We start from the raw sequence: 14,643 nt of genomic DNA on the forward strand, positions 1-14,643 counted from the left end.
ATTTGCTCCCCCTTCACTTTTCACTTGCTTTTCTTGGATGGTCGACAGTGACCCACAGGGCAGTGATCATTTTTCTATCATGATAAGGGAGGTTGGCCATGGTCGATGCCACCCGACCAGAGTGCCACAGTGGAAGTTGGACCAGGCTGACTGGCCATCTTTCACCTCTCTCTCCAAACTTGATCCTGCCTTTGTCTGTCTGCCATCAATAGATGACTGTGTGGTTGCAGTGACTGACTATATCATCCAGGCAGCTGCTCACTTTATTCCTAAGACCCCGACACGTTTTCCATGGTATCCTCGTTCATGGTGGAGTCCTGCCTGCCAGGAGGCATGGAAGGCTCAAAAAACGGGCCTGGGATACCTTCCGACGGTATCCCTCTCTTTCTAACTGCATTGTTTATCAACGGGCCTGTACCCATGCTTGGCAGGTTTGACGTCAAAGCCAAAAGGAATCTTGGATATTAAATTCACTACTAGCATCTCTTCTACCACCAGTTCCAAAGCTATATGGGATAAGATTCGGAAAGTCACTGGGAGGTAAGCTTCCCATCCTCTTTCCATCTTGCTCTCCAATGGCCTGAAAGTTGCTGATGCTCTTGGCCACAGCTTTTCTCGTGCTTCTAGCACTTCTGTTTCCACCCCTACTTTCTTAGCCATCAAGTCTTTCTTTTTGGGCCGATCATCTCTACGATTATAATCTCCCCTTTACACTGGTTGAACTCAAACTTGCTCTTCATTGGACTGGTAGTACATTGGTCAGACCTGATGATGTTCATTATGAGATGCTGCACCATTTCTCTCCTACCTCTCTTGCTATCCTTCTGGTTATTTTTAACTGGATCTGGCAGGAGCATGTTCTCCTGATGCTTGGCGCCAGGCTATTGTCCTCCCTTTCTTTAAACCTGGGAAGGATCCCAAGATTCCATCTAATTATTGTCCCATTACTTTGACTAGTTGTCTTTGTAAGGTCTTAGAGAGGATGGTTAATGCTCATCTTCTTTGGTTCCTCAAATCAAACACGCTCCTCTTGCTCACCCAGTGTGGGTTCCATTGACAGCGCTCCACCATGGACCATCTGATTCAACTTGGTCCTCCACACGGTGTCCGAAAATGTGCCAACCATAGCTCGTTTATTTACTTGGCTCTTTGTAAAGGGTTTTGCATCTTCCACAATCGCTCTATATAAGGTGACCTTATCGGGTACCTTTAGATTCTCAAAGAGACAGAAATTCTTTGAGTCCCCAGTGCTCTCTGGCCTCCTCAAGTCACGTCTGGTTCTTCATTCCAAACGACCATTTCAGTTTCCTAACTGGGATATAAAGGTGATGTTACATCCTTGTTCTCAACATCAATTTGAGCCCTTAGCCTCATGTACCATGTATCTTCTTTCCCTTATGATTTATTTTTAATTGCTGCTGGCCTGCAGATGCTGCCGGTCAGTGTTGTTTGCACTGCACATGCACAGGATGTTTTATGATTCTTCCTACATCCTTCTATACCCAGACAGGTTCTTCTTACCTAAGACACTTGCATCCAGGGAAGGGGATAAATCCTTTTCACCAATTCATCTGACTGCTATATTTCACCTCCATGACTGATCAGATCCCAATTGTTTGTTATGTCTGGTGAGGGCCATGCAGTGTAATGTTGCCCACACTAAAGCTTTTAAAGGTGCTAGACAGTGGCTTTTTATTCATTGTGACCTTTCAGTTTTCTGGGACTTATCAAGAAAAAATCAGACCAATGCTTAGTTGGGCAAAGGTAAAGAAACCCTAGCAGTCGAGTAATAGCTGTAGTGTGAGTAGAGGTAAGTATTACTGGAAATACATTTTTGATATAAGACAATGTTAACTTAGAGTATATCTGAATGTAACAAAGCATTATATGTTAGTTTGAGTTTGAAAAGTACATACTTATTTTAATTTAAGAAAAAAATTAAAAGTATGTGTTTAGTATCAAAATGCAGAGTGGCTTTATTAGCTGCTGGGGGTTCCTAATAGAGAAATATTACTGATAAAATAAATAAACAAAAGATGTATTAGACCTCTACAGTAGGAAGTTTACCAGTCATATACGAAGCAATAAGACATTTGATCCAGCTTCCAGATCTGCTAGGAATGGTCTATCATTGTTAGGTGGGTGTGCTTTTAACCAAATCATGGCCTCCTCTTAAATACCAAAGTTTCCCAACAGCTCTAATAAATGGTCAAATAAAGCAAGCATCCTTGTATGCTGTAACCACACCTCTACGTCTAACCCTTGGTGTTGACAAATCAACGGTTTTATTACTAGCACTAGTTTAATTTAGCAGCATGGTGCTATCAGTGCAAACTTTCAAGTTTGTTGTCATATTACTGGTTCCAATTTCAGTATGTGCTCTATCACTGACAAAAACTTTTTCATCTTACCTGCACTGTTCATAACATTTTTGCCCTGTTATCTTGACAGCCAGTCAAATACATTTGCTACTGCTTCTTCTGCTTAGGAAACAGTTGAAATATATAGCTTTTTATCTCAGAAATCACTGCCTTCCCTCTAGTCTATCATATCTAAATTAGGAAGATCAGTACAGATAGCCTTTGAGTAGCTTTGTATGAAATTGAACAAACAACAACACTCAGAACGCATATAGTATAGTATCTTTTTTCTCAGTTTGTAAAAAACATAAAATACAATTATTCACATTATCAAAGTCAGACAGATATGAGTGTCTTTTTTTTTTTGCAAACTGGCTGTTAAAACTTAAGAAAAATAATTTGAACTTGTTTTTAAGACTTTTGCTAAAGCTATCCAAAACTGTATTTTGTTGCTTATCTAATGTTATTTCTCAAACATTAGTAAATTGCTATTTAACATAAAATTTAGATCTACTTCTGATTCTTTTATTCAGAGTAGATGTATAACACCCCTTTAATATTACTTCCAATATTTTGATATCATGCTTAAATGGAAAGATCTAATTATTTTAATTTTATTCAATACTTGTTATGTAAACAAAAAATAAAACTGAAGTTATTTTATTAATTTATGTATGCAATAGCATTTAAAAATTAAAATTTTACTATAGCTGGATTCATTCGACCTATTGTACTGTTTGGAGCTCTTGCTGATGTAGCACGAACAATGCTACTTAAAAATCACAGTGATAAATTTGGATCCCCACGTAAGTAGCCATCAGAGTTTATTGTTTTCAAACATGATGATTATGTGAAACTAACTAAAACTCTAATACATCAGGAATACGCAGTATGCACAGTATCAGGTGTTAATCCCTGAAGACAGTTCTTACTTAGTCCATCTAATATACGAGTTGTCTGTTTGTTTTAAGTATAATAGTTTGAAACTTAATCATAGTTTTTTTCTAGTAGAAATTTAATCATAATATTATTTTAATGTTTAAAGATTTTCTATTTCACACTAAATAGTTTATATTGGCATGATTGTCAATGTACTACTAAAAATCATTCAATTAGAAGTTTATTTGTTAGGCCCAGCATGGCCAGGTGGTTAGGGCACTTGACTCGCAATCTGTGGGTTGCAGGTTTGAATCCCCATCCCACCAAACATGTCGCCCTTTCAGCTATGGGGGCATTATAATGTGATGGTCAATATTCGTTGATTAAAGAGTAGCCCAAGAGTTGGCAGTGGGTAGTGATGACTACCTGCCTTTCCTCTAGTCTTTTACTGCTAAATTAGGGATGGCTAGTGCAGATAGCCCTCGTGTAGCTTTGCACAAAATTCAAAACAAACAAACAATTCTTATTTATTACTTAAATAACATTAATAATTTTTTAAAAGATTGTTTTTCAAATAAATTATGTCAAGAAAAAATGAAGTTGATTTTTATTAGTGACTTATATGCATTTTAAATACACTAATTTGTATGGATCAAACATTAATTTACAGAACTTGATAATGAGTTGGAAGAAACACTTAAAGGTGAAAGATCATCAAGGATTGTCCGTCTCAGTGATATAAAGAATGTTGTTGATAAAGTAAGTTTATATATGTCTTGGTTGCCCCTTTTTTGTTGTTAGGAACAATATACCTTTTTTTTAATAAATCTTGATGTTTTGGGTACATTTTGGTGACTCATAAATTATATAGAAAAAAAGATTCATTTTTACTTATTAAAGCGATACTAGAATTGGGGGGGCATCTGAAATAATTAACATTAATGCAGAACACATTAAGGTGTAAAAGCTAATTAGGTGAGGATGTGCAAAAATAAAATTATAAATTTTATTCATAGTGTCTATGACTTATTATTTTTAAGACTGAGTTTTTGATGTAATGATGAAAGTTATTTGCCCATTAATAATACATATATCTTAAAGGGAAAGCATGCTGTTTTGGACATCACTCCAAATGCTGTTGATCGGCTGAATTATGCCCAGTTCTACCCTATTGTAATCTTTTTAAAGACAGAAAACAAACAAATGGTGAAAGATTTGAGATTGAAATTAGCTAGATCTAGCCGCAAGAATTATAAAAAGCTTTATGAGCATGCTGTTAAAGTGGAAAAGATGTGGTCACACATTTTTACAGGTAAATATATTTCTTTAAATGAAAATTCATGAAAAGGATTTTACAGAAGGGTTGAGGAATTATTTTCACTTGTAAAACAATTGTGGTTATAATTTTTCTGTAATTACTAAGTTATATATTGCATGTTTATATAGAAAATTAATTAACATTATTATATTGATATTGTAGATGATAATTTAATGATTAATTTGAATGACAAAAGCTCAAGTATGTATTTCCAAACAGAAAATTATCAAACTTTTAAACCATGTATGTTAGAGAAAATAAAAGTATCTTTTTTTGCCTCATATATATTCCAATGTTTTAGATAGATATTAATATTCCATCTTCCTTAAAGTAGCAATATTGGTTATAAATGTTTAAAGTATTTCTTTGTGATCCTATGATTTAATAATAATGCAGTAATCTTGGAGTATAAATCATAAATTTCATATTAATCTTTGTAGAATCTTCTGTTATGGTTGAAATTTTGTAGTTTCTCAGCATCTGTAGTTACATATAAAGATGTTTGTTTGGTTAATACAAATAAATAATTTGAAAAAATGAGGTCAGTTCTAACAGCCTAATTGTTTATGTTTTTCCATCAAATTTAAACTGTATTTTTTTGTGAAAGCTTCAACAGCAGTTCAGACAGTTTTATCTCAGCACTTAACTTTACTCTTTACTTTACTTTTTTTAGGAATGAGTGAAATGAAGAAAAAACAGGAATATAAGGAAAACATATATATATATATTTCATAAAATATTTAAATTTGTCAGTTTAGGTTTTTAACAATTTAAAAAAATTGCAGAAAAAACAAGCCTTCTTTTCAGATCAGTTTTTCTTCAAAAATATTAAGAGAGAATAACCTATTGTACAATTAAAATGAACAATGTGTGTTTTCAAAACTATTCATAATTATTGAACTAAGTGGAACAAGAATCTTAGACCAAGAAGGGCTGTATCACTTTGGCTCTGGTTGGCTTTCTGAGATTAGTTGGAGTTCTGATTTGTATGAATTTTATTTAAGCTTCACATTGTAATTAAGCACAGTTTTTTTACATTGTTTATATCATCCAGTTTGAAATTGAAGCTATTATGCCAAAGAAAAAAAGGTTCTTTAGATAGATATTAATTATCATTTCATTGAGCACAATAGTGCAAGCTACATAAATGTTAATAACTTCAAAAATTGTTGTTCAGTCACATATCTAAATTTAATTGTTTGATCTATTCAAATGTTAAAACTAATTCTGAAAGTGTCTGAGTTTTAGTATTTATATTTTGTGATACGTATGTTATAAAAGACAGTGTTGTAATTCTGCACATTTTAAAAAAATATTTCTTTAGTAATTTTATGATTGTAAGTTACTGTGATATTCTCAGAAAGAAATGCTGTTGTATTTTTTCTACTAGAGTATTATGATGATTCTCACATAATTGCTGTGTTAAAACTTTATAGATAATATATTAGTTTCATTTGTATGGTTATTTTAAAGTTTAATTATACATTGTAACTTCAATCTTTCTGTGTTTAAGCTGATCATAATTTAAAATGCCCTTTTTAATCCTCATAGAAACTATCACCATAGCAAATGAAGACAGTTGGTACAAGAAATTACTTGATACCATATCAAAACAACAACAACGAATTATTTGGATTAGTGAATCAAAGGTATGAGATTGTTTGCTTGACAAGTAAGAAAATGTCCCTTTATGATATTCAAATGAAGAAATTTTAGTTATCATTAATATAAAAAATTATATATATATATTGGGACAGATTTCAGTAAGTGAAATCATTTGAAAAATAATTAAATGATCTTTAGGATTTTTATGTATTGGAATATGTTCGGTCAGGGATTTAGTTATGAACAACAATTTGGAAACAAGTTTGAAGTTGAATATCTTAAGGTTTTGGACAAAGTTGGAAAAACTTCAATATTAAAGCTAATTTGAGCTAAATTGTGGTAGAAACCAGTGCTTTTTTTCCTTACATGTTTACTTGTAATATTAATAATTCTAAACTTAGAATCTTAAATATCTATTTTTCTGTCTTTATTTTATTACTAATTATTTGTGATTAAAATAAGCCATATACAAAGACCAGATATTAAAGTAACCCAGTAAATAATACAGTTAACATATTCCTAATATCAGAACTTGGGCTAAACTGGCTACTGAACTTTATTAACATGTGTTTCACAGTCTTCAAAGATGTATAATTAAAAAGTTTTTTTTAGTTTATTTTGAAATTCATTTCCAAAAATGGCCTTGAATATGTCTACTTAAACTATTTTTTTTATATACATTCATATGTAAATGTATTGATACTCTAACTCTATACAAACATATAGCCTGAAAAAAACATATCTGATGACTTTCTGTTTCCAATGACTTCACGATTAAGTTATGCTTCATCCCCTGAGAGTGATGTTGACTTAGTGTCAGACTATCACCCTCTGAGCATGCAAGGAGATGTGGCAACACCTACCATTGGTATTGATCAGCGATTAGTTAAAGCCTCTAGTGATCCCAGTATAGCAACTCAGGAAGACATTATGAACAATCCTGGATATGCTCCTTCTCAGCAGCAACAACAGGTAGGAATTGCATAAATAGGACTGTTGTTAGTAATATGTTCAGGGTGTTAAATTAGTACATAATCATTAGTGCCCATGGTTTTTGTTTCAAGGGAAAGTTAAAAATACAAGAAAATTCTCCAACCATTAGAAAAAAGCTAGACAGTTAGCTTTGGATCAACATAAATATTAAAAGTTTTAAGATATTGCTATTTTAGTTTAACTAATGTGACTGACTGCTTAAACCTGATGTTAATAACAAATTATAATACTTAACATATATGCTTGTTTAATAGTCAGTCTCATGTAATAGTTGACCCATGATTTTTAACCAAAAAATCATAATTTTTCATATATCTCATGTAAAAGTCAACATAGTTTTTCCAGCAACCTCTCACCCCAGGCCAGGTCACACCTTATATCAAAAACAAACGAAAATGCTTAACTCTACCAACATGTATTTATACTTAAATTTTATTGTCGCCTACAAACTTGTCCTAACCATCATGAATCTAATTTTGTATGTGGCATTAAGTTAGTTTGTTTAGTAAATTGAAGTGGATAAGATATTTAAACTTGTCCTCACCATCAGAAGTCTGTACTATTCATCTAGAATTTAACTGCCTTTTTGAATGTAACTCTTACCTAATGATGATCTGATACTATGAGTCAAAACACTGTAATCATTAAAATCAGAACTTGCCTACTGTAAAATTTAGCTGGCATTATATTTTTGAATTAACTACTTCTGTTATTTTGTTGTCTTTTGGAATGCTTAAAATATAATATCTTTATTATCTATGCAGGTTATAGCTTCACCAACTTCACAAGTAGAGCATTCTATTCGTGATCCAAACTGGAAACTCATACCAAATTCAAGACAGAGCCCAGGTATAATATCCTGCTTATAACTTAATGCCTAATAAGAGGTGGTAAATAAAATAATTAATATGTTTTTATACTTTGGTTAACATTAATGATATAACAAAACATCTATACAAGTAATAAAAACATTTTTTAAATGTAAAGTGATGTAGGGATGGCAGTGCCAAAAATAATGTAAACAAGAATATAGGTATGATACAGCTATACATAGCTCATCTCTACATGACTTTCAAAATGGTTAGTCAAATCGACTGACCTTATATCGACAGTCTATAATAGTCTGTAATAATCAAGACATATTTTGACTCAGTTTGGTTTCCCTTGTTAGGCTCTTTGTTACGCAACATTGATGCCTACCCTGACATGACAAATTGCATACCAACAGTCAGGAGTATATAACTTCCAACTGCAGTAATATTAAAGTCAAATATGCGTTTTACAGTGTTGCATGAAGTTTTAATATTGAAAGTTATGTAGGGATGATCTATATATATAGCTCTATCATCCCTGTATTCTTGTTTGCATTATTTTGCTATTGCCATCCATACATCATTTTACATTTACAAAATGTTTTTATTACTTGTCTTTTGACGTTTTTCCTCCGGACTGGAAGTTAGTGTATTCTGTGAATGGATGTAATAAAATTTAGTATTATGTGTAATGATTTTTTTTTACTCCTTCACTTCATACATAATATAGGAGTAGGCTTCTTAAAGACACCGACTGTATAGTGTACAAAGCATTGAGTATCCTATATGTTGCAGTCATCTAATGTTCATCTATTATTAGCTAGTAATTCCTGTTTCACCCATTTTTAAAGGAACACCAAATTTTTAAAAAACTAACTTCAAGGGTTAATGATAATGTTGTTTATGCTAGAATTATGAATTTTGTTTTTTAATTACATGCATAGAATTACTGATTTCATTATGTTTTGATTATTATCAGCTGTTTGGTATAATATTGAAAAAATAGATAATTTGCATGAATTTTTTAACATTAAGCATTCAGTAGATGATAGAATAAAATAACTAACTTGTATCTGTTGTAATGACATCCACCATATGCTACAAGGTATAGTGAAATAACTGTTTGTTTGTTTTATTCATTTTGAATTCTTATTTCACAAGTGTCTCATCATCGTTATTTGATAGTCTTTGCTTATGGAAAACATCTTTTGTGTTTGAAGCAGAATTCCTTTTTAAAATTTCCCTAAAATTTATCCAGGATCCAAACATCAAATATTGTTGCTTTGTTTTTTCCTGTAAACTTTTCTCATTATTCCAGAATTACAACAGTACTTAATGATTTGATAGTGATTGATGGGTTATTTCTAAAAAAATGGAATTGCTTCAATTCATGTTCATATTGGCATAAGACTTAAATCTTTGACATAGTTATTCCTTTAAAAAATATTGTTTGAGGAAAATTATCTACAGCACATTTTTTAGGTTGCACAATAAGCTGATTTAGAAATTTGGTGTAGTTTTTATATGTATTTTGAAATAAGACAAAAAAAATTTAGATATAACTCAACTTATACTTTTGTTTTAGTAACATTATATTTCAAATTTTTACAGATAAGAATGGAAGGGAGAATCTGTTAAAGACCTACCATAGATCTAATATGAGCCCTTATAACACAGTAACTTTAAGTGAGAGAAGCAGAACAAGAGTAAATGGAGAACATGCAGGTGAGAAAACATCGCTGTATTTTATCTATGGACAGGTTGAACATGAGTTTCTGAATATTATATAAAACTAGGTAGATATTAAAATAATTCAATACTAGTCATAATAATGTTTTCAACGTATTTTACAGGCAAGTGTACATTACTTGGCTAATCCTTCCACATTAGGACTACAAGATCTACTGCTGTTTAGATTAAATCATTTCTATTAAACATACATACAGTATTTTATCTGCAGGTAATGTCTGTTTAGCATCATACCAATGATGTATCACAAAATGATTTTAATTGGTTGATCATTAAATACAGTAAGAAATTACAATCAAATAAGTTTAACACACATTTGTTTGGATAATTGAATGCAAGTGTAATTAACTGAATAGAATAGAGGTATAAGTTAAGGAAACTATAACATAAACTTTTTTATTCTCTGAAATACATGTCAGTTAACATGGTGTTTATTCTGTGGTAGTCAGTGCTATTCTCTAATGCATTGTTAAAAAGAATATTTCTCAACATTCCCATCTTTTGAGTAATCATAACCAAGGAAATAATCAACAGTTGTGACAAGAATATAAAGACAATGACCATACTATGTTCATAAACAGACAAAAAAAAACTTGTTTTAGCTATGCACCTTTTTTTCATCTACTTTCAGTGTACTGGAATATATCTGTCTTAAAAAACATTCAGTAATATTTTATAAAGAAGTTTTGTTTCTTGTCAGTAATTAAGTGCCACATACTGTCTTCATATATATATTTTGAAATCTGTAAATGACTTTTTGCACCTACCTGTTTTTTTGTTACAATTGAAGTTTACTGTACTCTATTAATGTGTTTTAAAGAAATTTGTATTTCTTTGCTTATGTTTAATCTTTGAAGCTTGGGAATTGTTAGTATAATGTTAAACTGTCTTTCTACAATTTAGAGCACTTTGCTTGTTTCAACCAGTGTGATAATTCACAACAATATAAAGTTTAGTTAGTATATTAAAAAAAAAGGAGGTTCATAATAAACCACCATAATTCCATCAAGAACAAAAAGAATCTAAATAGCACACTTTAATAGCAACAATGTCACATATTTTCATATTGAATTACATTACTATTAACTTCTTATATGGCTAATTTAATGTAAAATTTTTTCTTATAATTATTAGGATACATTGATTAACTAGTTGGGTGCCCTCATTGTTAGTGATAGTTTTGGCCATAATCCCAAAAATAATTTGTGAGGCTCAGACAGCTTAAGAGACTTAAATTAGTATTAAATCCATATACTAAACTGAAAATTGAAACGTGATTAATCCTTAAAATTAACTTGTTATATATAATAAAAAATGCATAATTGTATATTAAACATTATAACAACCATTGAAAAAAGAATATACCTTACTTTATAAACACATAAAGCTAATTGTTTGCTTTATGCTTTTTACCTATTCATATAAGAAAACAAGCTAAAATATGGTTAAAGGTATACAAGTGAGCAGCTCATATAATAAGTTTGAGGCTGTTTGACATACACAACTTTGTTTTTATGTAGTTTAAATAAAATTCTCTGACCTTTGAGTTTCTCAGTAACTCACTATTGTATATGGTTTGTGCTTGTTTCACTTATAAGTTTTATGCACATTACTAAAATCATATAAACCTACCTCTGTGATTAATTGGATCACATTCAGCATTTTTTATAGTAAAAATATACAATTTCCAAGTCTAGATGCTGACAAGTTTCTAATTATAGTTTCCTGAAGCAAGTCTTATTCACCTCTAATTCCTTGATGAGAAAAATTATACTTTGTATTTCTGTTACTTATTTTGAAAATGTCATTTTGTGAAAATAAGTTACTTCTTGTGATATGATACAGAATAAATCAAAACCTCCCATACCAGTACATGAGACTTTATAGGTTTGGACTATAATAATTAAATTTATGTTTTTATTTTAATGGTATGGTTAATCTACTATTAATTGATAAGTATATTAAGAAACAGAAAGGTGACATTAGATAGGCTTGCTTGAACACATAAATTACCAAAAGTGACAAGATTGTGTATTAAACCATTAAAAAATTTTCTTATTACATGTGACATTTTACACATAAATTATATTGGTTTCTGTATTATTAAAACATTAAGAGAGTTTATATGAGAAACTACTTCAGTACAAACAGAGTAATAACTAAAATAAGCCATTCCTTGAACTTTTGATTTAATATTTATTATAAAATCATATAAGAGTAGTTGGTTTTTGTCCCTCATAAACAATTATGTGGGTTTAGGAACTCCTCCATCAGAGCCAGAGCCTCCACCTGTAATAGACAGAAGCAGTAAGCCTCAGAGATTCCGCAGTGTCCAGGAGAAACTGTATATGAAAACAGGTAAATTATGTTCAATGGCTTTCCTTTAAACTTTTCTAGGATAGTACACAATCTAAGTATGTATATCTATCTAATGGGTTAAGTATACATTTTCAAAACATGACCTGAGTTTCTTTATGAAATGACATGATTTCTTCTTGGATAAAACAAATTAATACAACTTAATATTTCACTTATAGTTTTATACTACTGAATGTATGAGATACTGATAAGAGTATTTGTACAAGTGATTATCATTAACTTCTGATCAAAGCAATCTGCCTACATAGATCAGAACTAAAAATTAACCCTGTAATTAATGTAGCTAATTTAATGCACTTTCTTACTTATAATGATTAAAATACATTGGTTCGTCACTTAGTTACCCTCTCTGTTAGCAATATTTTCTGCCAGAATCCAAGTTGATGCTTTTAGTGAATAATAGTCTAAGTGTACACAGATTCTCAGGGCTGAGATTAATTTTTAAACCACATAATTAAACCCTTGTGAAGCATAGGAAAGAATGTTTTAAGTGATTTTAGTTAACTTAGAAACTAATACTGGCTTTACATAAAACAGTCAATAGACGGTTAACATTGTATTTTGTCAGATCTCAATAAATACTGTAACAAGAAACATAATTGTAAAGATGTTCAAATTCAATACCATATCTAATTCTTTCAAGTAAGTATGAGTCTGGTTAATATGAACACAATTGATCTTCCAGAAAGCATAAGTCTAGTTAATTTAAGCACTTAGTTTCCACATAAACACTTTTATTCAAGTAAACATGAACCTTGTCTAACTAAACACTTATATTTCAAGTAAACATGACTTCAGTATAGCTAAATAGGTTTTTTTTTTTTGTTATTCTCAAATACATTGATTTCCCTCAAGAGTAAATGGGTAGGGCCAACAAGAATGATATCTGATGAATACTGTACACTGGAGTATCAGTTTGTTTCTCCTTAAAACCTGACTGAGTTTGTCGCAAAGAAAAAGATGGTACATAATCATTAACCAAATAAACACAGATCAAAGTTAAGTTAAACAATTAAATATATGCAGTTGTTTCTAGTGTGTTGGTAATAACTAAAGAGAAGGAGAAAGACCTTTATTAAGTCTCTCACAAAAAACTCGGGTTGCATTTAAACTGTGAGCCAAGAAGTGTAAATGAATGAAAAAATTAAAATGTTAACATTGAAGGCCAAACTTAAACAGAAACAAATATACATTAAATTAAGCACTAGGGTGGGCCTTATTTGCATGTATATTGTTTCCTAACCATACTTTCCTCACTTCTTTTCTCAGCTATTGATTCTTTTAAAGAAAGAACCTTATCTTCCTGGCCCAAATACCCATAATGTCCTCTTTCCCTTTGAGCAAGAAGAAAGTCCTTATCTTTTGGGATCTTGATCAGGGTCAGGGCATCCCTATGAGTGATGTCAAAAAGGTTATCCAGATTATTGACAAACTCTGCTTCATTAGTTTGCTGTGTTTCAGTTTTCTTTTTTTAATTTTACTTTAGCTTTGTCAATTTTTCAAAAAGCTTTTCCAATTTGATAATGGTCTGGATGAATTGGAATTCAAGTTTTCTTCCAGAAAGATGTAGCCTCCTTGATCACAACTTTTTAGCTTTCACAAACTGTCTTCTTTAATGTTTTCTGACGGTAGAAAACACACACACAGCACTTGTCTATTGGATGGTAATTTACTTCTTGTTGCAAGTGATATGCTGATACAGTGTCAGCTGAAATGATACAGAAGAATCTGCTTAAGTAATTATATACCTTCACAGACATTTTATAAAGTACCATCATGTCATACAGTATATTCCAGATGTATAAAGTTTCAGCATGGATTATTTATATATGGAATGTTGTTGAATGATCTGAATAATGTGGAATAGTCTGGAATATTTCAAAATGTGCTACAGTATACTAGAATATGCAAGAATATTCCATAATAATATGCTGGAACATTCCAGAATAATCTAGAGCCTTACAAAATTATTTAGAATATCCTGGAACATTCTAGAATATTCAAAATATGCAACCCCTAAATATAATCAGTATGAATAAAATTTGGTGTGGATTACTTATTTATATATTGGAACAAAATGAAGGGGTGGAAGTGTTGTAAATCCAAATTTTAAAAATAAGGAACACTGTTAAGCACTGTAAAAACTGTACCTTAAAGCAGCAACACTTTATCTATATCTCCCACTAACTGTCTAACATGAAGGAACCAAGTGATTTAAAACAAAGCACTAACATAATACTCTATAAAACAAAGAACTCTTAAAGCTCAGCTTTGCAATTGAGCTGTGAACCAAGAAGTGAAAATAAGTGAAATAAAAACAGGCTTAATAAAATGTTAAAGCTCAAAGTTAGTCTTTGAGCACTAAAATTCTACACTCAAAAAAGAACAGAATCGATCTACTGAAGATCTATCTAAAAACTAGCTATACCCAAACAAAATATCAATCTGTATCACAGCAAATTCTAGAACAAAAGCTGTTGAAAACAAAGACAGTATGTTAATATACACACTTACTTTCTATCTTACTTTAGAGGCACATGCTACACGC

At 31.1% G+C, this 14,643-nt stretch overlaps 1 protein-coding gene across 1 annotated transcript in view; it reads left to right on the top strand.

Moving 5' to 3' along the window:
- LOC106460210 (tight junction protein ZO-1-like) overlaps positions 1-14,643 on the top strand; it is a 61,681-nt gene that overhangs the window by 30,493 nt on the left and 16,545 nt on the right. Inside the window, exons 18-25 of the mRNA XM_013919894.2 lie at positions 3,071-3,166; positions 3,910-3,998; positions 4,341-4,551; positions 6,109-6,206; positions 6,889-7,134; positions 7,920-8,004; positions 9,579-9,692; positions 11,976-12,074. Of these exons, the coding sequence (XP_013775348.1) occupies positions 3,071-3,166; positions 3,910-3,998; positions 4,341-4,551; positions 6,109-6,206; positions 6,889-7,134; positions 7,920-8,004; positions 9,579-9,692; positions 11,976-12,074 (1,038 nt within the window). The remainder of the gene's footprint in view (positions 1-3,070; positions 3,167-3,909; positions 3,999-4,340; positions 4,552-6,108; positions 6,207-6,888; positions 7,135-7,919; positions 8,005-9,578; positions 9,693-11,975; positions 12,075-14,643) is intronic.

Source organism: Limulus polyphemus, unplaced genomic scaffold (genome assembly GCF_000517525.1).
Source record: "Limulus polyphemus unplaced genomic scaffold, Limulus_polyphemus-2.1.2 Scaffold729, whole genome shotgun sequence".
NCBI lineage: Eukaryota > Metazoa > Arthropoda > Merostomata > Xiphosura > Limulidae > Limulus > Limulus polyphemus.